The following is a 23732-nucleotide window of genomic DNA, read 5'->3' on the forward strand; positions in this document are numbered from 1 at the left end:
AGGACACAAGGAAATGTCCAAGATGCCAATCACTGGATGATTCACAATGCTGCTCCCCCCCCCCCCGATAGCTGTCTAACAAACATCGGGCGAACGAATAATCTACACAATGCATTCTGATATATGTCTGTCCCACTTTTCCTGTTTAAAGGGGTACTCCGTCATTAGACATCTTATCCCCTATTCAAGGATTTCCGCGCAGCACCCAGCATTTTGAGTGAATGTCGGGTGCTGACCAAACGCTGAGTGCTGCGCCGAGATCGCGGGGGTCCCAGCGGCGGGACACCCACGATCAGACATCTTATCCCCAAAACTTAAAGGGGTACTCTTCTTTTAAGGTTCAGAAATGCATTATGGAGGGAGATTGATCAAAACCTGTGTAGAAGAAGAGTGGTGCAGTTGCCTATAGCAACCAATCAGATCACTTCTCTAAAAAGTTAAAGAAGCAATCTGGTATGAACAACTGCACCACTCTTTTTTTCTACACGTTTTGATAAATCCCCTCCCCCCCCCCCCCATGTTTTTTATGAGCCCTGTTTTCAACAAACTATAGAAAACACCTTAAAAGGATATCTGCTTGAGACATTCAATAATACAAAGCTTTGAATTATTTAGAACTACCGTATATACAACTTAGTAGACTTACTAGATATAAAAGTCTGACCCCCGCAATCAGCTACTTTTCCCCTGTCCTGTGGATTTCTACTTTAAGCCAATGCTGGAAAATAATGGTGACCATACAAAATATTGGCACTTGAGGACCAACTTTGACATTTCCACCTAGGTGTGTACTCACTTTTGTTGCCAAGGTTTAGAAATTAAAGGGGTACTCCACTGGACTTTTTTTTTTAAATCAACTGGTGCCAGAAAGTTATACAGATTTGTAAATTACTTCTATTAAAAAATCTTAATCCTTCCAGTACTTATCAGCTGCTGCATGATCCACAGGAAGTTCTTTTTCTTTTTGAATTTCCTTTCTGTCTGACCACAGTGCTCTCTGCTGACACCTCTGTCCATATTAGGAACTGTCCAGAGCAGGAGAGGTTTCCTATGGGGATTTGCTTGTATTCTGGACAGTTCTTGACATGGACAGAGGTGTCAGCAGAGAGCATTGTGGTCAGACAGGAAGGAAATTCAATAAGAAAATAACTTCCTGTGGAGCATACAGCAGCTGATAAGTAATGGAAGGATTAAGATTTTTAAATAGAAGAAATTTACAAATCTGTTTAACTTTCTGGCACCTGTTGATTTAGAATTTTTTTTTTCTCCAGTGGAGTACCCCTTTAATGGCTGTGTGTTGAGTTATTTTGAGGGGACATAATACAGGCTGTGCACTTACTACTTTACATTGTAGCAGAGTTTCATTTCTTCGTGTTGTCACATAAAAATATAAAATTAAATATTTACAAAAATGTGAGGTGAGGTGGGGGGGATTACTTATGAGAGAGATACTGTATATCTTGGGATAATAGTCTTATTTAAAGGAAAACTGTCACATATTTTCTCCCGCACTATCCACATGTACTGTTGGATAGTGCGGGAGACGCTGATTAAAACGAGCCCTACCTTGGTCTGATCCGCGCCACCGTTCGTCCGCAATCGTAGTTTTAATCTCTGTGTATATCCGGCTGTAACTGGCAAAGGCGGGGCTTCTGCGGGCTAACGGACACTGACGTCAGCGCCGCTCATGAATATTCCTCCCTAGGAGCGGCGAAGAGAGGGAGAACAGGAGGGATGAATATTCATGAGCGGCGCTGACTTCAGTGTCAGTTAGCCCGCAGAAGCCCCGCCTTTGCCAGTTACAGCCGGATATACACAGAGATTAAAACTACAAGTGCGGGCGAACGGTGGCACGGATCAGACCAAGGTAGGGCTCGTTTTAATCAGCGTCTCCCGCACTATCCACCAATACCGGTGGATAGTGCGGGAGAAAATATATGACAGTTTTCCTTTAAATATAATTTTCTGAAACCGGAATACCCCTTTAATTTGCATAACTTGCTGTACTTATTTCCCCTGTGTAGTTTTCATTTTTTTGACCGTTTTATGCATTTGTTTTTTATAGGAAAAAGAGAAGCTAATTCAGGAAACACGGAAGAGGTTTACACAAGAATATATGCAAGGTGTGTAAATAAAATGTGTTGGCGTGAATGTTTATACCAGTGTTTCCCAACCAGTGTGCCTCCAGCTGTTACAAAACTACAACTGCCAGCATGCCCAGAAAGCCAAAGGCTCGGAGTTGTAGTTTTGCAACAGCTGGAGGCACACTGGTTGGGAAACAATGCCTTAAACTATATTAGGGGGAGATTTATCAAAACCTGTCCAGAGGAAAAGTTGCTGCGTTGTCCATAGCAACCAATCAGATCGCTGCTTTCATTTTTGAAAAGGCCTCTGGAAAATGAAAGAAGCGATCTGATTGGTTGCTATGAGCAACTTTTCCTCTGGACAGGTTACTGTTCACCACACACTGCAGTAACTTGCGATCGTGTCTCTCATCGCTTCTCTTCCAGATAGTTTCGGTCTCTTTATTACTCTGTCCTGTCATTTACTGCTCCAGACATATCTGTATTGTGGCACTCATGGAAGTCCGTGGGCTCACTGAAATGCCATGGGGGGAAATTATCAATACTTTTAAACCAGGGTAAAAATCCGAAATTTTTGCAGAAAAAAAAAAACAAGACCTTACTCAAAAAATTGACACAATTTTTCACTAACACCTACACAAAAACTATTGAGTAATTCCCCCACCCCCATAAAACTTTTGGGGTATATTTATCAAAACCTGCCCAGAGGAAAAGTTGCTGAGTTGCCCATAGCAACGAATCAGATCGCTTATTTTATTTTTCAAAAATGAATGAAGCAATCGGATTGGTTGCTATGGGCAACTGAGCAACTTTTCCTCTGGACAGGTTTTGATAAATCTCCCCCTTTATGTCTCAGATTTGGAGACATTTTTTTTTATTTATTTTTTTGTTCTGTCAGATCTATTGCCTCTAGAGGAGAATGCCTCTGTTGTGTAGCACCACATGGTGGCATATAGTGTCGTAAAGATTTGTTGTTGTGCAGTACAGCCTCCATGTATAGAAATTCTGCTCCCTTGTCTCTTAGTATCTTTCCTCCGCTTACTTTCTCCTTCCTTTAAGCCCCCATACACATTAGACAGGTGTTTGCCAGTCAGGTTGACCATCTGATGCCGTGGTCTCCATACAGTGTGTCCCCAGCTGTTGCAAAACTACAACTCCCCGCATGCCCGGACAGCCAAAGGCTGTCCGGGCATGCTGGGAGTTGTAGTTTTGCAATAGCTGGAGGCACACTATTTGGAAAACATTGATCTGATAAGTAATGGGGCCTCCTAACTCCTCTCAGACATATGATGTAGGGAGAGAAGGGTTGGGTATGGTAAATTTCACCTTCCCCATCCTCTTGTTTTCAGGGAGATGTGTCCACCCGAGGAGTCTGTAAGTGGCTTACCCCTCCTCTATCTATTCCCAAAACAGTACTGCATGGGCGAGCGTCCCTGTTTATGGGTATGTTCACACGGCAGGTTTACAGGGAGTTTCCCCCTGCGATTTTGAGCCGTCGCTTGCGCCGTGACTTAAACTTCCGGCGAAAATGGCTGCAAACCTGCCCCTGTGAACATACCCTATTGAGGGATTTGAAGAGAAAGCTGTCAAATAAATTAACTACGGTAACAGCTTCTCTTTTTACATGTTTTTCATGTTTTTTCTTATTTCCCTTTTTTTTCTCTCACTTATTTCCTTCCTTTTCACGTCTTGTGTCTCTACTTTGTTTGTGATCTGCGTTATTTGTGATGAATTTTAGTGACTAAAGTAACTAAACTAACCTGAATGGAAATTTTTTTTTATATGCAGTTGTATCTAAGCAACAGTTCTATTTTAGTGCAGCCTTGATAGAGACGGTTGTTTGAATCGAGAGGCTCCTTCTTATCTCTTGCGGTGTTTTCACTCCATTCCATCTACATTACTGTACCAGATATGGCTTTTTTATCTTTTTGGTTGTTTTTCTGTAAATAATGAAAGCTGTAAAAATTGATATAGACCCTTCTCCGCAGTAAGAGGATACTTATTATACACTGGTCAAAAAAATAAAGGGAACACTAAGATAACACATCCTAGATCAGAATGAATGAACTAATCGTATGAAATACTTTCGTCTGTACATAGTTGCTGACAACAAAATCACACAAAAATTATCAATCAAAATCAAATTTATTAACCCATGTAGGTCTGGATATGGAGTCACACTCAAAATCAAAGTGGAAAACCACTACAAGCTGATCCAACTTTGATTTAATGTCCTTAAAACAAGTCAAAATGAGGCTCAGTAGTGTGTATGGCCTCCACATGCCTGTATGACCTCCCTACAATGCCTGGGCATGCTCCTGATGAGGTGGCGGATGGTCTCCTGAGGCATGTCCTCCCAGACCTGGACTAAAGCATCTGCCAACTCCTGGACAGTCTGTGGTGCAACATGGAGCGAGACATGATGTCCCAGATGTGCTCAATCGGATTCAGGTCTGGGGAACAGGCGGACCAGTCCATAGCATCAATGCCTTCCCCTTGCATTAACTGCTGACACACTCCAGCAACATGAGGTCTAGCATTGTCTTGCATTAGGAGGAACCCAGGGCCAACTGCACCAGCATATGGTCTCATAAGGGGTCTGAGGATCTCATCTTAGTACCTAATGGCAGTCAGGCTACCTCTGGCAAGCACATGGAGGACTGTGCGACCCCCCCCCCCAAAGAAATGCCACCCCGCTCCATTACTGACCCACCGCCAAATCGGTCATGCTGGAGGATGTAAAACGAAAAAACAAAAGTGCAGGCGGTTTAAGTATTAGTGCGCAGAAAAAATGGGAGGCTTTCCAGATGGTGTTGTGCTCAGGGCACAACACCTCAGAAGACGTGTAGACTCGCAGTGGTAATGGAGGTCAGCAGCCACGGAGTCCTTTCCAGGTGCCACAAGGTCAGCTGGATAAAGTGCAAATAGAGAACGTGGATAAAATCCAATAAAGAAGGACTTCCCAACCAGCATTTCACCTCCCAGGAAAGATGCAAAAGCAGCCGTCCACTGTGGTAAAATTAGTGGTTTATTGCAACAATTGTTTCGAGCCCGTACCGGACTCTTCGTTTGGCATAATTTCAGGAGTTAACAAACACAGTTTCAGAGCCTGGCAGGAGTTTTGTCCCCAGGCTTTTTTTTTTTTTTTTTAATTCAATGTTTTATTTGTTTTTCCAGAATAACAAAGAAGCATACAAATAGCAGTAACGACTGACATGAAAAATGCAGCATGGGACATGTCCAATAAAAAGGGTTGTCCGGTTAGGATTTTAGGTCCAGCTGTCTATCCAACATATGTAATACAAAGTAACATAAATAAGGTATAACAAGGTCCAGGATCCCTCCACAACGCGGCAACGGAAGAAGGGACCCGCTATGATGTGGCACTGGAAGGGAAAGGGAGGGGGTAGGTGGGGGGGATCGAGGTATATGGGATGTGGAAGCGGGGGGTAAATGTCCCCGGTGTTGAGCCAAGAGCCCGACTGGTGTGCGTGGAGCAAGTATGCAAAACTGGGGGGGGGGGGAAGGTGTGAGGACCGTGATTGGGGGGGGGGGGGGGGGAGAGGAGAAATAGAGGAGCAGAAGAAAGAAAGGAGCAAAAGAAAGAGAAGAATGAGCAGAAAAGAAGGGGGGGGGAAGCATCTCAATTGTCTAAGGAGTGAGATCAGTTTCTGGGCTTTTGTCCACTTTTGTCCCTGGGCTTTATCAACAATGAGTGCGCTAAGCGGGGCCTTTTGTTGCGCCATATAAATTTTGTAAAAAGAGTACGCAAGGATGTAAAAAAGGACTTCGGGAGAGCAATCGGGACCATAGACATACAGTACAGTATTTTTGGCATTAAATAGGTTTGGATCAGGTTTTTCCTACCTAGCCACGATATGAGCGGTAGGTCGTATTCTTTTAAGAGTCTGGTCACCTCTGATAGAAGAGGGGTGTAGTTCAGGTGGAACAAGTCCCGGAGGTCTCCGGAGACTCGGATACCTAAATAGCAGATACTTGTCTGTGCCCATGCAAATGATGAGCACTGCCTCAGGGTAGATTGAAGTTGCGGATCCAGGGAGACCCCCAGTACCTCAGATTTCGTTAAATTAACCTTAAAGTTCGATAGCGAGCCATAATGGTGCAAAATGTCTTCCAGGGAGGGAAGGGAGGATGCTGGGTTAGTGACTAAAAATAAGTCGTCTGCGAAAGCCAATACTTTTAAGCCAATAGAACCCACACGTATGCCTGAAATATCTGTGGAGAGTCAAATTTTTTGTAAAAGGGTTTCCAGAACTAAAATAAACAGGGTGGGGGAGAGGGGACAGCCTTGTCTAGTGCCATTTTTATATCAAAGCTTGGGGACAGTGTGTCATTGATTTTTAGTCTGGCATGTGGTTGGTCATAGAGGGAAAAGACAGCTTGAATGAAGGGTGGGGTAGACCAAACGTCAATAACGTGGATCTCATAAAGTCCCACCCGACCCTATCGAAGGCCTTTTCTGCATCAATCCCTAGTAGAGCCATGGGGATTTTCTTGTGTTTAGCAGCATGCATGGCTTGGAACAGCTTCGCCGTGTTGTACCTACCCTCACGACCAAGAACAAACCCAGCTTGCTCCGACTGGACTAGAGATGGATATCACGCAGTCGTAAAGCCAGAAGTTTAGCCCAAATTTTGAGGTCCAAATTTAATAGGGAAATCGGCCTATAGCTTCCACATTGTAAAGGATCCTTACCCTCTTTATGAATTAAGGTGACGTGGGCTTCCTGGGTTTGTCTGGGGAGCGGTTCTTCGGTCAATAACGTATTACATGTGCGGAGGAGGTAGGGCAAGAGTGTACCCTTGAGTTTCAGATAATAGGAGAGGGGGAGCCCATCCGGGCCAGGTGCTTTACCCGGGGGGAAACTGTGTATCACTCTGAGGAGTTCGTCCTCGGTCACTGGTTCAAGAAGAGCCAAACCAGCCTCTCACCCCAGAGCAGGTAAATGTAGTGATTGTAAAAAATCGGAAATCAATGAGGCTCTTGAAGCAGGAGCGGAGACTCCCTCAGATGTTTGTAAGTCGTAGAGGTTAGAGTAAAAGTGTTGGAAAGCCGAGGCGATATCAGGAGTGGATGTAACAAGTGAGCCTGTTTGGGTCTTGACTGAATGAATGTGGGTTATCTCGGTAGCTTTTTTAATGAGAGAAGACATAATCTTCCCTCCATTGTTGCCATGTGCATAAATACGTTGGCGAGAGTGCATATAGGCTTTGGTTGATTTGGCATATAGTATGTTTTTCAGTTTAGTGAAGTGAGTTTAGAGAAGTGAGTTCATCCTGCAGTGGTAGGAGGCGGGATTGTTTGTGGACTCGTTCAATGGCGGCTATTTGGTGTAGTAAAGAGTCAACTTCTTTTTGGGATGCTTTTTTCAGTCGTGAACCCCAGGAAATAAAAAGGCCATGGACAAAGGCCTTATGTGTTTCCCATACCAAGGGGAAGGAGGCAACCGACCCCAAGTTCTGCTGGAAAAAGGTGGAAAGGTGAGAGGAAACCTCCTCAACCACCCGAGTCCTGTCCAACAAACTCTCGTTGAGTCCCCACCTCCACTCCCTTGCAGGGAGATGAGATAGTGTTACTGGGGCATGATCCGATACTGAAATGACACCAATTCTGGCACACTTGAGTATGGGTAGTAATGAGCTGTGGGTTAGGAAATAATCCAGTCTCTGATAGGAATTGTGGGCCTTCGAGTAGAAGGAGTAGTCTAAACCTGTAGGGTTGAGAGTCCTCCAGGCGTCCGTGAGTTGCATGTCCTGAAAGGTAGAGTGTAGTTTACGCAAAGCGGACTGTGAAATGTTGGATTTGTGGAGTGTAGTGTCAACTAGAGGGTTAAGTGCAAAATTGAAGTCTCCTCCAATAATGACGGGGCCTTCTGCGTAGAGGCGTAAATCTTCTAAGGTTTTGAGAAGCCAATTAATCTGGCCTGTGTTTGGGGCATATAGATTAGCCAGGGTGTATGTGCGCGATGCTACAGATACTTTTAAGAAGAGGTATCTCCCATCCGAGTCAGAGTACTCACCAACCAGTTTGAATGGCACTGTCTTGTGGATGGCAATAGAAACACCTCGAGAGGCTGCAGATGTGCTTCCTGAATGATACCAGTGGGATAAATAGGAGGTAGGGAGAACTGGGAGTTTAGAGACCTTCCAGTGAGTCTCCTGCAAGAAAACAATAGAGGATTTAAGTTTACGCAATATAGAGAATACTTGCGATCGTTTGCTGGGGCTATTCAAACCTTTGACATTGAAAGATGTTAGGAGAATGTCTGACATTATTCAAGGGGTTATAGGGACAAGACAATACCTCCAAGAAGAAGAAAGAAGTCCGCAATGAAGGGACATTGAGGTGAGCAAGTAAATGAGCACAGTTCAGTTCACCTCATGACCTCGGGGGGGGGGGGGGGGTGTCCCGCAGTAGTCCATGTAATGATAACAGCAGGGAGGGGGGGGGAGGACGAGGAGAGATGCGGGGAAGGTGACAGTCCGTGGGCTGGCAGGGGAGAAAGTCAGAGTCAGTCATGCAGCTAGGGGCACCCGTATGGTCCAGCTGATAGATAAGCAAGATTCGTTTTCTGGGCTGAGAGGGCAAACAGGTAACAGTCAATTTCACTCAGCGTATGACTCAACGATAAGTTCTTGAGAAGCGATAAGGCACTTCCATAACGTGCAGCTTGGCGCATCAACAAAACAGTTCAGAAGCGATAACCGGTAATTGCGAAAAGTCTAGCACAAAGTGCGTACTCACAGTAGTCGTCGGTTCATGTAACACTCACTGTACCGGAGGAGGTGCATTCTTCACCGGGGTTTTCTTTGCATTCAGCTTCGCAAATTTGGCCTTTGTAACCAGCTTCCAGGGTTCCTGTGGCAGCAGGTCCGGGAGTGGAGAAACATCCGCGATCGGGAGCTATGATGGGATCGGGATCGGATCCATATCCAGTGCAGGCCAAGCACCATCAAGCTCCTCAGGAGTATGTATAACAATACGGCGACCGTTTTTCATCACTGAGATCCCGAAGGGGTACAGCCAGGCGTACTGTAAGTTTTTAGCGCAAAGCGCTTCCAGGAAGGGCTTCATGATGCGGCGCTTTGCTAGTGTAGATGGGGCCAAGTCCTGGTAGAATTGGAGCTCAGACCCGTCGTAGCGTACGGGTCTTTGCTCTCTTGCAGCGGTCAGGATCACTAAAGTGTCCACAAAGGACAGAATGCCACAAATGATGTCCCGAGGGGGTTCACCAGGACGGGGCCTGGGCTTCACCTCTCTGAGGATGCGTTCCACTGTGATCTTGGAGGCCCTCTCCTCACCGAGGAGGGAAGTAAAGTTTTCAGCTGCCACACGAAGTAAGGCTTCAGCGGCCCAGCTCTCCGGGAGGCCCTTAATCCTAACGTTTCGCCGCCTGCTCCTATTCTCCTGGTCCTCCAGCATGGAGAAAGCCTTGTTCAGTTAGGTGATCTGCCCATCAGAGCAGGGCGCCAGGGCCGAGGTGCAGGAGTGAAGGTCTGTATATGCTGACTCAAGGGCCTCCACCCTGTGCCCTACGTGCTGCATTTCAGATTTGATCTCGGCGAGTTCTGTAAGTACAGGTTTGATGGCCTGAGACAGCGTTTTCTTCATGAGGGTTTTCATAAGGGTCGGTGTGAGTTGTTCGGCATAGTCACTAGTAGTGCTGTCTCCGTCTGAGTCTCCACCGGCCACGTGTAAGGAAGATGGTGCCGACGCCATCTTGGGCGCCCCGACGGAGACCCCGCTCCTCTTTTCTTCAAGAATTAAGCGAAGTCCCCCTGCGATTTCGCCATTTTAGGGGTATTGGCAGGTTCCCTGAAGTATTCTTTGTCGTGTTTGCCCATTTTTCCGCTTCTGATGTGGCTCTAAAGTGTGTTCCCTAGCGTCTCACAGCGGAGCTAAGCAAGCATGCGACTGCTGTGGATCGCGGCCAGGCCCCGTCCCCAGGCTTTTAAACTGTGTTTGTTGACTCCTGAAATGCCTGACAAAGAGTCCAGTACAGGCTCGAAATAATTGTTGCAATAAACCACAAATTTTACCACTGGACGGCTGCTTTTGCATCTTTCCTGGGAGGAGAAGCGCTGGTTGGGAAGTCCTTCTTTATTGAGTTTTATCCACGTACTTCGTATGCTGGAGGATGTTGCAGGCAGTAGAACATTCTTCATGGCGTCTCCAGACTCTGTCACATGTGCTCAGTGTGAACCTGCTTTCATCTGTGAAGAGCACAGGGTGCCAGTGGCGAATTTGCCAATCTTGGTGTTCTCTGGCAAATGCCAAACGTTCTGCATGGTGTTGGGCTGTAAGCACAACCCCCATCTGTGGATGTTGGGCCCTCATACCACCCTCATGGAGTCTGTTTCTGACCGTTTGAGTGGATACATGGACATTTGTGGCCTGCTGGAGGTCATTTTGCATGGCTCTGGCAGTGCTCTCCCTGCACTTCCTTGCCCAAATGCGTAGGTAGCGGTCCTGCTGCTGGGTTGTTGCCCTTCTACGGCCTCCTCCATGTCTCCTGATGTACTGGCATGTCTCCTGGTAGCGCCTCCATGCTCTGGACACTACGCTGACACCTTCTTGCCTCAGCTCGCATTGATGTGCCATCCTGGATGAGCTGCCCTACCTGAGCCACATGTGTGGGTTGTAGACTCTGTCTCATGCTACCATTAGAGTGAAAGCACCGCCAGCATTCAAAAGTGACCAAAACATCAGCCAGGAAACATAGGAACTGAGAAGTGGTCTTTGGTCACCACCTGCAGAACCACTCCTTTATTGGAGGTGTCTTGCTAATTGCCTATAATTTCCACCTGTTGTCTGTTGCATTTGCACAACAGCATGTGAAATTTGTGACAGTGTTGCTTCCTGAGTGAACAGTGTGATTTCACAGAAGTGTGATTGACTTAAGTGTTCCCTTAATTTTTTTGAGCAGTTTATTATTATCCAAAACATTAATCAGAATAAAGCTGGGCAGTGAGTAGTAAATATCACTTTGTACTATCTACCTACTAAGCATTAAAGGGGTTCTCCTCCCCTATACATCTTATCCCCTATTCAAAGAATAGGGGATAAGATGTCTGATCATGGGGGTCCCGCCACTGGGGACCCCCGCGATATCCCTGCGGCACCCGGCGTTCTTTTAGAGCGTCGGGTGCGGCGCCGGTGGCTCGTGATGTCACGGCCACACCCCCACAATACAAATCTATGGGAGGGGGCGTGATGGCTGTCACACCCCCTCCTATAGACTTGCATTGAGGGGGTGGTGGCTATGATGTCCCAAGAGGGTGTGACCATGATGTCACTAGCCTGCGCATCGCCATTCATCCGGCACAGAGCAAAGTTCGCTCTGTGCACCGGATGTCTGGGGTGCCGCAGCCAAGATCGCGGGAATTCCCAGCGGGGGGACCCCCGAAATCAGACATCTAATACCTTTTCCAAAGGATAAGATGTCTAGGAGCGAGGTACCCCTTTAAGCCTTGAAATGAGAAAATAACCTTAGGAAAATACTTTCCTGTCTATTAAAGGGAACCTGTCAACACTTGCCCGAACTACAAGTAGTCATGGTGGTCCATGGTGGCTTTTCCCTGCCCCACCGTCCTTGTCTTATAGATCTATCATTCAAAGCCAATAAGGCTGGGAGAAGCCACCATGGACCAGCTCAGTCACTCATGGTTCATGCAACATGAAAGCCATGATCGGATCCCTTTACAGTGTAGCTGACGCTTACAAAAATCTTTCACGTGTCCTAGAGACATATGAAAAAGTTTGATCGACCAATTACGAGAACGAGCAGAGAAAAGTGCAGCTAAGTTCTTCTCTTTTCAATGTCTAAGTTGGGAACCAAGACAGACTTAAAATGTACATTGTCTCAGTCACATAGCACATAGCCAGGAGAGAATTCACTTAGGCCATTCTTTTCCCACCTCTTTCTAGCGATCAGTTGGAAACTGACCGATCAAAATTCTTATCATGTCAAAAGTGACTATTTAAGGTGCCCCTACACATTAGATAACTTTCTATCAAAACCACTGATTTCCGAAGGCCGACCAACCATATTTTGTGTATGTCCCAACTGTCCCCTGAAAGCAGATTAGATTTTAAAGGAGATCATCTTCTACCAGGGGTGTCTGACCGCAGTTTATTCTGAGAGGTACAGCTGTTGGCCAAATGCCGATTCTCCGATATCTAACCTTTATGCTCAGCTTTATTATTTATGAGCCAATGAAAATAACTAAAATAGGCTTACAAAAATGGCCAGAGTTATTCACACCTTGGCTTTTTCCATATTCCGGTTGAAGTCTTGAGAAGGTTGTGGGCAGAAAGTTTTGGACTCATTTACATGTGTTGGCTGAACTCACTGATTTTAGTTGGACAAGTTGACTACTTAAGGGTCTATTCACACGGCAGAATTTCCGCTTTCGGAATTCTTCAAGCGGGATTCCACCTCCAAATTAAAGCCCATAGACTTCTATGGGATTCTGCACTCCCATTCACACTTCTGAATTTCCACTGGCGGAAATTCAGAAGTGTGACAGGGAGTGCGGAATCCCATAGAAGTCTATGGGCTTTAATTTAAGGCGGAATTCCACAAGCGAAATTCTGCAGTGTGAATAGACCCTTAGGGGGAGATATATCAAAACCTGTCCTGAGGAAAAGTTGCCCATAGCAATCAATCAGCTCGCTTCTTTCATTTTTAACAAGGCCTCTGAAAAATGAAAGAAGTGATCTGATAGGTTGCTGTGGGCAACTGGGCAACTTTTCCTCTGGACAGGTTTTGATAAATGTCCCCCTTAATGTGTATGGTGACCTCCTGACTTCTCTAAACCCAACCGCCCCCTCCCTTCCCATGACCCTTTTTGTAATGGGGGAGGGAGTTGGCTGACAGCTGTCTTATGTGTACATAGCCTACTTACTGTTTACATAGACTACTTTCAGATTATAGGAGAGGAGTGAATGTTTCCAGAAAATGAGAGCAGATAATAGAAAATAACCTTGTTTTTCCAGCTTGACTTGAGGACACTATGAAGAGTGTCTTAAGGAGTTATTGTTGGTTTTCTTTCTCGTAATTGAGGTCAGGGCGGTGAAGAACACTCCATGGCAGTCACTTGCTCTTCATTGGTGTTGAAGTAAGTGTTAAGTGTTCTGTGTATCAGGACCTTTTGCTGCTGCAGTATTTATCCAGTATTTAGTTGATCCTTTAATGGTGAGGTGATTTTGGAGTGACGTGCACAGCCCTCTAAAACACAAGCTCAGTCTAAGCTAAAGTACAGATGTTGGGGCTACTTAAAGACCACTCTGCATGTGCGTTAAAGGCTTCAGTCTGAGCTAGAGATGGGAAGGCCTTCAAGAAAATGGAAAATTGGGGGGAATAAGGCAAATAAAAAAAAATATGAATGGAATGTATTAATTCAGAGTAGGGTTACACATGCCGAATTTGCTGCATATTTGCTGCTGTATAATTTCCTACCCATTAGAAAAATGTATGTCTTATCCAAAGGATTGGGGATAAGTATCAGATCGCGGGGGTACAACTGCTGAGACCACTCCTGCCTGGTGCCCCAGCTCTCCTCCTGCATGGAGTGGTGGTCGGCATGCGCTCTTCATTTATTTCTATTGGAGAGCCAAAGCTCTGTACTCGTGTATCTCTGTCTCTCCCATACAGATGCATGAAGGGAGCGCGTTGACCACCGATTAGTGAGTAGTCTAAGCTGGACTTCCCCGTCACTGATAATGTTCTTCCCCGTCACTGATAACGTTCTTCCCCGTCACTGATAACGTTCTTCCCCGTCACTGATGATGTTCTTCCCCGTCACTGATGATGTTCTTCCCCGTCACTGATGATGTTCTTCCCCGTCACTGATGATGTTCTTCCCCGTCACTGATGATGTTCTTCCCCGTCACTGATGATGTTCTTCCCCGTCACTGATGATGTTCTTCCCCGTCACTGATGATGTTCTTCCCCGTCACTGATGATGTTCTTCCCCGTCACTGATGATGTTCTTCCCCGTCACTGATGATGTTCTTCCCCGTCACAGATAAAGTTCCTCCTATCAGTAAAATAGTGAGACCAACATCCATCATTGAAATAATATTCAATTAAAAAAACTACTCCCCTCTGCATTTTTTTTTTTACATTTCTCATAAAATTTACAGCTTTGTCCTACAAAAAAAAATAGAAAAACCTATTTTTTTTCCACAGCTTTCAAATTTTCAGAAATTTTAAGCCACTATCCTGAGCCTCTATATCAGATGGGAAGAGTAGCAACTTGCATCATTTTTTTTCCTGTGAAAAGAACAGGCACTATGACTAAACACACCAGACCCCTTATAAATCGTGAAATCCTGTGAGTATCATTAATATATATATATTGCAGGATGGATTCAGTGCTCCCATTTTAGAACAAAAAAATGGAATTGACTATGCAGATTTGAACTCATCCCTCAGTGGCAGACTCCTCTTAAATGGAACTTGTCACCACTGGTGGAAACACATTATATAGGGTAAAATAAGGTTTCTTACCATGTCCGGATGTCCTCCTAAGCATCCGTTATACCGTAAAAATTAGCTTTAAAAGTGTCTTGTGCCATATGCTCATGACGCTCAAGTATTCATTGGGGCGTTTGGCATCACCAAATAGTCATGGTGTCCCGGACCGTAATCAGCCTACTCAGTATCTCATGTTAGCCCAGAAGCTGCTTTTCCTGAGTCTGCGGTGATGTTTACATGCTTCTTACAAAGTCTTACCCCTTCCCAGGCCAATGTGTGAATGGCAAAATGAATGAAAATACTCATAGGATGGGCACATAAACGTGTCAAAGTATTATATAATAAAATATAGGTGCCAAGTATAAATGATGTATATGACATACAGCAGTTTTCCCCAACCTGCGACTCTCCAGCTGTTGTAGAACTACAAATTCCCATGATTCCTGGACAGCGAAAGTTCAGTAAAGTTCAATAGTGACATACCAGGCTGGGTCCAGCAAGTATGACAAGAATGTGCCTACATATCCTTTACACGTGCCTGTCAGTGCACAATGCTAAGGTTTTAGTAGTTTCTTCCATTATCACTGTAACTTGGGCTTAGTCAAGTTCTGTGGACCTTCTGTCAAGACCCCCTAGGAAAGCTTTGTGGCCTAAATTTTTTTTGTAGTAGGAGTAGTAATGTCTATATAATACCACCATAAAGTGCCCAAAAACTATACTTTATAATACTGCCATAAAGTGTGTGCTCAGTTTTATTGGATATTATACCAGTAGTATTACCAAATATTGTGGTCCCTCTGGGTAACTCCCGTGGACATTGTCAAAAAAGTCCCCTTGTTTTCATTTATAAATAGTATCTGTTATTCATATCCCACAAAAAAATTTTTTATGTTACTCAGTACCTGATCCTGATCACTTATAGTTCTCTCAAAAATACCTTTTTTCTGTTGCTCTCTTGGTTTATCATCCCATTCTCTGGAGGAGACGTGTCTCTTTCTTGCCCTTGCAATTTGGAGATCATTGTGATCACATATAAAGGAATGCCATACATGTATTTATTATGTGTTTCCCTTTCAGATAGTTCCAGTAAATATGATTCCAGGGATGTGGACAGACTACAGAAGGATGATGCCTGGGTGGAAAGCTATCTTCTGTGGAGGCACAATGTCATAGAGGAGGCATTAAAGATGATCGATGATAGCTTCAGATGGAGGAAAGAAATCGGCATAAATGGTAAGGTACCATAGATGGCATTCTGCATCCCACTGTATAAGAAACTGATAACCTGACCATAAACAGTGATCACTTACAGTGGACTGTTCACCATACTGTGCTGTTTAAAGCAGTTTGCTGGGATATCCTCAGGATAGACCATCAAAATCTAATCAGTGGGGGTCCAGTGCTGGTTATACACAGTGCATAGTGGGCACGACATCGTAAGAAGCCTTTCAAAGTTTCTTTGACCGAGATATGCAAAATCAGCCAGCATCAAACCATGGCCTCAGGTCGGTACGTTGTAGAGACAATGCAGAAACGGGAGAATGATGTCTTCAGATAAGCGCTCCCCATGATGTCCCAGTGATGGATTAGTCGCTAAGGAGCAGTATTGTTTTTGTTAAAAAAATTTACACATACGGATGACATTTAAAAAGTAATGCTACTTTCTTCCTCGGGTCCATCTTGGACCTGAGGAAGAGGGTAGCATGACTCTCGAAATGTGTCTATGTGTGTGTATGTTCCCTAATAAATAATTTTTACAAAGAGAATTTTGCTCCTTTAAAGGGATACTCTGCCCGTAAACATCTTATCCCCTATCCAAAGATCTCGGCTGCAGCAAACGGAGCAAACTTCGCTCTGTGCCGAATGACTGGCAATGCGGGGCGGAGGCTTTTGACGCCACGGACGTGCCCCCTCAACGCAAGTCTATGGGAGGGGGTGTGACAGCCGTCAAGCCCCCATCCCCTAGACTTGCATTAAGGGGGCGTGGCCATGACATCACGAGCGTGGCACGGCCATGACGTTACGAGCCTCTGGCACTCCGGCACTGCTCCCAACGCTCTAAACGAACGCCGGGTGCAGCAGGGAGATTGCAGCGGTCCCCAGCAGCAGGACCCCCGCAATCAGACATTTTATCCCCTATACTTTGGATAGGGGATAAGATGTTTAGGGGCGGAGTACCCCTTTAAAAATGACTAATACCTTACTCGATCATTGATCTGAAGGCATCCTTTTCTCATTGCTGCATTAGCATATTAGCAATGGACCCTAATACTTCTTGTATCTCCAGAACAGCGGCATCGATCGAGAATAAATGATATCTCATTTTAATCCAGTGCACCCGCACTATAGCCCTGTGTATTGGTTTAGTTCGGGTGAACCAGTTGTCAGTTTTCCTTTTAATAAATACTATATTGTCTTTAATTTTAAATTTCATCCCGCTTCCAGAAACACGCAGACTTCAGCGTTTCTATTGTTACCCTCTATCACACCTGATTTCTGGGTAATGGGAAGTCAGATCTCATCCCCAGTAAACCAATGTGTGCCGTCCTTGTAATAGAAATTCAATATTTTAGCAGACACTAAAGAGACAATGGCTGAGTTATAACATTAAAGGCTTATGATTTGTGCCTCTTGTGTTTCGCTATTCACAGGAGAAAGCCCAATTCCCTGTTGACATTAATCATTAAACACACATTTCTCATTCAAAAGATAAGCTGCGATTCACAAGCTGGGTTTTTACCTTCTCTTTGTTATGTTAGTCATCTTTATAACCTCTAGATATCCTTGCACAGTAAAGTTCCCTTACAGTATAGTATGGAAACATTTTCTAATATTATTTGCTGGTGAGGATTTACGTATTTTTTTTACATTTGAAAAGATCATCATTAATGTAATTAGTTCCAGGGTCTTAAAGAGGTTCTGTGACCATCCCAAAAGAATTTAAATGTTAAGATCATTAAAGTGTACCTGTCATATCACATAAAAAAAAAACTATGCTTTTATATGTTACTCACTAGGTAATGCAAATTCTTCACATGTTTTTCTTATTTATCTTATATTTGGCTAACACATCTCTCTGTTCTGCTGCTCACTCATTCTGACATCCACTGCACAGGAAGGGAATTGTCCGAGGCAAGCACTGAGCCCGCCCTCACTCACAATGCATTCACTTTCTCCCTGAGTCTGCTGTATTGTGCTGGGTCTTTTCATCCAATCTCTTCAGGCTGCTCTGTAACTTCCTTCTCTATGTTTTCATGCTGCAGTCTGAAGCACAGAGGAGTGCTAATCCCGCCCTCGAATCCTGAACTTTGTCCCAGTCTTTGCTTCAGGCCCCTAATGGTCTGATTCTTATTAAATGTACAACATATAACATTTTTTTTTATTCTACATGCCCATTTAAATAGCATATGGTGCCCTGATCAGACTCCATGTTACAGCTTCTTGATATGTCCTTCCATTCTTGAGATATGAGGGTTTATAGTTTGTCTGACCATTCAGAGAATCAGTCAGATGAGCAGGAACTTAGAGTACCTAAACTTTCCCTAATCCAACTAACCCCCCCCCCCCCCCCCCAGCTATCCCTGACTCGAACTGATTCTATCCCGGTGCTGAGCTCCTACGTGTCCTGGCTGAAGTGTGATTTCAGACTCATACCATGAGTCCGAAATCAATAGAAATGCTTGCGGCCAGGACTGCTAGGGAGACCCCTAGTGGTGAATTAAAAAAATGTTTTTTATTAAAAGCAATTAGAAAGTTATTCATTATAGATTGCTCTTTAATATATAAAAATAATTTTGATGATAGGTACCCTTTAATATTAATAATGGGAGCGAATATCAGATGATTGTTGGGATTATACAGTCAGGGCGTGTGTGCTGTACATTGAGGCATGCGTATGCCTAATACACACCCCTTGACTGTTTAATCCTGCCCATCAACTAATATCACCCCCAATTTTAAAATGATTTATTGCCCATCTGACTGATTCTCTGAGTTGTCATGCAAACTATAAAGGGGTACTCCACTGGAACACATTTTTTTTTTTTTTTTTTTAAATCAACTGGTGCCAGAAAGTTAACCAGATTTGTAAGTTACTTCTATTAAAAAATCTTAATCCTTCCAGTACTTATCAGCTGCTGTTATGATCCACAGGAAGTTCTTTTCTTTTTGAATTTCCTTTCTGCCTGAGCACAGTGCTCTCTGCTGACACCTCTGTCCATTTCAGGAACTGTCCAGAGTAGGAGCAAATCCCAATAGCAAACCTCTCCTGCTCCAGATGTTTCCTAAAATGGACAGAGGTGTCAGCAGAGAGCACTGCGGTCAAGCAAAAAGGAAATTAAAAAAGAAAATAACTTCCTGTGGATCATAACAGCAGCTAATAAGTACTGGAAAGATTAATACTTTTTTTTTTTTTACAAGTAATTTACAAATCTGTTTAACTTTCTGACACCAGTTGATAAAAAAAAAAATAAAAAAAAAATAAAATGTTTTCCAGTGGAGTACCCCTTTAAACCCTCATATCTCAGGTACTGGAGGACATATCAAGAAACTGTAAGGAGTGTGATCAGGATACCATAAGATATTTAATGATAATGCAATCTCATTTTTTAGGTTTGATCACAGGTCCTTTTTAAATACAGAACATAAGACAAAAAACAAGTACAGTACAATGATAACACTCGTACAGAAGGACAAAGAGCCCTGCCCTCAAGCGCTTACAGTCTACAAGAAACTGCGTTAAAGTAATACCTGTCATCAACAAAAACTTTGTATATAATGTAGATAATACCATTATATGTATATTTGTAATATACATTGGTTAAAAATTGTGTATATTTTTGGGTGAAAAAATGCTGTCCCTGCAGCTATTGCCTGTGTGTCTCTTTGATGAGTCCAAACACAGGAAGTGAGGACAGGACAGGCAGGGCTCTGTGCAGACTCCTGGCTTGTCAATCATCCTGATGTGTGAGCCGGGAGCATGTTATAGAGCCTCAGTGTACACTGTCCTGTTTTCTCTTAGTGTACAGAGCCCTGCTTGTCCACCCTCACTTCCTGTATTTGGACTCCTCATAGAGACACACAGACAATAGCTACAGGAGCAAAAACATACACATTGTTTAACCAATGTATATAACAATTATAAATATAATTGTATTATCTACATTCTATAAAACGTTTTTGTTGACGACAGGTACTCTTTAAATAGCATCGGTAGAAGTGTTACTGCAGGTTGTAGGCGTTTCTGGGTCTGGTTTTAGTTTTTGGGTTATTTTTGAAAGTTTTGATGGTGGATAGCAGTTTGTTTTGTAGGGTAGTCAGTTCCAGAGTATAGGGATGCAACGGAGAAATCTTGAAGATGTTGATGTGAGGAACAGACAAGAAGAGAGTACTGAGGAAGGTCTTGTAAGGATCAGAGATTACTTTAGGGCAGGTATTAAGAGATTAGTTTAGAGATGTATGGACGGGACTAGTTGTAGACAACCTTCTATTTTGCTAATATACTAAATTATTTGGGCAATGTATAGCCAGTGGAGGGATTGGGAGGGAAGAAGCAAGTGAAGAGATCGATTAACCAGGCAGCAGAGTTGAAGGTGGATTGGAAGTGTCAGGAGTCTTAGATGGGACAAAGAGTAGGATGTTGTAATAGTCCAAGTGGGAGATGACTCAAGGTTGAGATAAAAGCCAATTCAGAAGATGTTTTTAGATGGCCATGGTATGAGCGTGATAGAGGTTTAGATAGGTGGCTAGAGAGAGAGGATGAAATAAAACATTATGCAGAAAACGTAAACTTGTAACATTCATGAAAGTGTGAATTTATTAGTTGTGACTGATCATTCTGGTGAGGAGGAGAAGTGATGAACTCTATATAACTGGACTATGTCTGCTTTAGGCTCTGGTGCGCTTCTTTTGCATGTGACAGATTTAGGTGCCATTTTTGCCTTGGTTGCCCACACTCGTCCTGACAGGCCTAGCTGGGAGAATAGATATTACATTCATTGTTCAGCATTACAGATGTGACCAGAGTCGATCTTAGGGTGCGTCTGTCCCCGTTTTTTAATCCCCATTTTAGTTCCGTTCTTGCAGGCTGTAAACGGATTAAAACTTTTTTTTTTTTTAAATCCCATTCATGTCAATGGGATTTTTTTACAATCCGTTTATATCCATTTGTACCAGTCTGCACACATTTCCATTTTTCTGACGGCAGGAAAAACGGCACATGCTGTATTTTTCCTTCCGTCAAAAAAACAGGAGAAAGAATGGATACAGTAAACTTAACATTGAAGTTTATGGAAAACAGATGAGCCTTTAATGTCATCCGTTTGCATCCCTTTTTTTTCAATCTGTTTTTTGATACTTTTGTCTTCTGAGCATTTTTTTTTTTTTTAGCTTATTAACTGAACAATAACGGATACAAATGGATTATTGGCCTGTTTTTTAGTTTGATTATTTTTTTTTTTAAATCCATTTTTATTTTTGACGGGAGAAGAACAGGATGGGTCCAGACGGCCGTGTGAACGCAGCCTTAGCAGTATATGTTTGGAAAGGTTTGTTCTTCAGCATATAGACGGTAGCGGTATTACTGAGACTGGATTATTACAGTTTAATAAGCTTCTCAATGAGATGCCAGACACTCCAGGATGTTTTTTTTTTAGCTTGGCAGTCATGTGTTTTTAATTGTTTTATTGGAATTTCTCCAAGTGAAACGAATGTTGAAGGTATGTGTGGATTAGCATTAGTGCCAGGTTTAGGAATCGGGTTTATAAGAATATGAATGTACAGTCTTACAAGGCATGCTTTGTACTGCAGCTTAAAGTCTTTACTTCTGGGAGCTTGGTCCATCAAATTCTTCTTGCAGTTTTGCTATTATTTTTTTTTTTTTTAAATAAAATAAACCTATTTAATCCCTCTATGCATTTATATTTTTGACAGCATTGTACAGTATATACTTTATTTTAATTTAAAAAATGTATCTACTTGTCTGCAGCTTGTATATCTGATAGTACAGAATTGAGCCACTGGTAGATATACTAACTCTCCACTCCTGGACCCTCATTTACAAGCACTGTCATTTAAACAAACTTTGCATACTGTATATACTCGAGTATAAGTCGAGTTTTTCAGCACGATTTTTCATGCTGAAAATGCCCCCCCTCGGCTTATATTCGAGTGAACTCTCCGCCTGTCAATCCCTTGATCAGTGGTCTTCAACCTGCGGACCTCCAGATGTTGCAAAACTATAACTCCCAGCATGCCCGGACAGCCATCGGCCGTCCGGGCATGCTTGGTGTTGTGGTTTTGAATCCTCTGGAGGTCCGCAGGTTGAAGACCACTGCAGCCTTCGTCATCATCGCACAGGGACGTTCATGCGCAACGTCTCTGTGCGTCGTCAAGCCAACGTCACTAGTCCTGGGCCGTGCGCGGAGAAGAGACACCCCCCGGTGAAAATGGACAGCCCGCAACGACTAGTCCTCCCCACCGGACAGTCCCCGCAGCATAGATGGCCCGGACCAGCTCACCCTAACTTCCCGCCGAGGGGAGGTGAGTACAAAACAAAAGGAGGGGGTGGCTGGATGATGACGAAGGCTGCAGTTGTCTTCAAGCTGCGGACCTCCAGAGGTTTCAAAATTACAACACCCAGCATGCCCGGACAGCCGATGGCTGTCCAGGCATGCTGGGAGTCGTAGTTTTGCAACACCTGGAGGTCCGCAGGTTGAGGACCACTGATGAAGGGATTGACAGGTGGTGATGATGAAGGGGGGGTGATGATGACGGGGGTCTGGATGATGACATGGGGGGATGATGTATTTCCCACCCTAGGCTTATAGTCGAGTCAATGACTTTTCCTGGGTTTTTGGGGTAAAATTAGGGGCCTCGGCTTATATTTGGGTCGGCTTATACTCGAGTATATACGGGTAGATTAATAGTACAAACAAATACAGTAGTCCTTCAAGTTACAATATTAATTGGTTCCAGGATGGCCATTGTATGTTGAAACCATTGTATGTTGAGAGTGAGACCATAACTCTATGGAAACCTGGTAATTGGTTTTGAAGCCACCAAAATGTCATCCAAAAATAGAAAAAAATGAGGGGTACTCCGGTGGAAAACTTTTTTTTTTTTTTTTTTTTTTTTTTTTTTTTTTTTATATCAACTGGGGCCAGAAAGTTAAACAGATTTGTAAATTACTCCTATAAAAAAATCTTAATCCTTCCAGTACTTATTAGCTGCAGAATTTTACAGAGGAAATTATTTTCTTTTTGGAACACAGAGCTCTCTGCTGACATCATGACCACAGTGCTCTCTGCTGACATCTCTGTCCATTTTAAGAATTTTCCAGAGCAGGAGAAAATCCCCATAACAAACATATGCTGCTCTGGACAGTTCTTAAAATGGACAGATGTCAGCAGAGAGCACTGTGGTCATGATGTCAGCAGAGAGCATTGTGTTCCAAAAAGAAAATAATTTCCTCTGTAGTATTCAGCAGCTAATAAGTACTGGAAGGATTAAGATTTTTTAATAAAAGTAATTTACAATTCTGTTTAACTTTCTGGCTCCAGTTGACTTAAAAAAAAAAAAAAAAAAAAAAGTTTTCCACCGGAGTACCCCTTTAAAAAAAAAATAAGTAGGTAACTAATACAGATAAAGCAAGTCCTTACATATAAAAGTAAGAAAGAGCTGCTGGAAGCTGTAAATCACTGTCTATGTCAGTGTTTCCCATCCAGGGTGCCTTCAGCTGTTGCAAAACTACAACTCCCAGCATGCCTGGACAGCCAAAGGCTGTCCAGGCATGCTGGGAGTTGTAGTTTTGCAAAAGCTAGAGGCACCCTGGTTAGGAAAAACTGGTCTATATAGAGGACAGGAGATTCTTCAGGGTCCTATACAGTAAATGCAAAATGGAGCCGCCCTTACCTGGTGTCCAATGGAGCAGCTAACTGTGGCACAGGTAAAGAGTAGTACAGAACATGTAGTACCTCCCTGTATTGTAGAGAGGCGCTACCAGACAGTTAGTCAGTGCATGCACTTCAGTAGTACAATGTGTAAATTCCCATTCTGATTGGTCAGTTCTTACATCCTGACAAGTTTCACAGATCTGGACTGTCCGTAGCATTGTATGTTGAGTCTGGTTTCAAGTTACAATGGTTCAG

At 43.6% G+C, this 23732-nt stretch overlaps 1 protein-coding gene across 2 annotated transcripts in view; it reads left to right on the forward strand.

Annotated features, from left to right (window-relative positions):
- Nucleotides 1–23732, forward strand: part of MOSPD2 (motile sperm domain containing 2) — a 108562-nt gene that overhangs the window by 22258 nt on the left and 62572 nt on the right. Inside the window, exons 1-3 of one of the 2 annotated variants that reach the window (XM_056559177.1) lie at nt 1675–1867; nt 2066–2123; nt 15664–15819. In XM_056559177.1, the coding sequence (XP_056415152.1) occupies nt 2117–2123; nt 15664–15819 (163 nt within the window). In that variant the 5' untranslated portion in view covers nt 1675–1867; nt 2066–2116. Of the gene's footprint in view, nt 1–1674; nt 1868–2065; nt 2124–15663; nt 15820–23732 lie in introns of those variants that run through there. The other variant, XM_056559176.1, reaches the window with a different exon arrangement.

Source organism: Hyla sarda, chromosome 2 (genome assembly GCF_029499605.1).
Source record: "Hyla sarda isolate aHylSar1 chromosome 2, aHylSar1.hap1, whole genome shotgun sequence".
NCBI lineage: Eukaryota > Metazoa > Chordata > Amphibia > Anura > Hylidae > Hyla > Hyla sarda.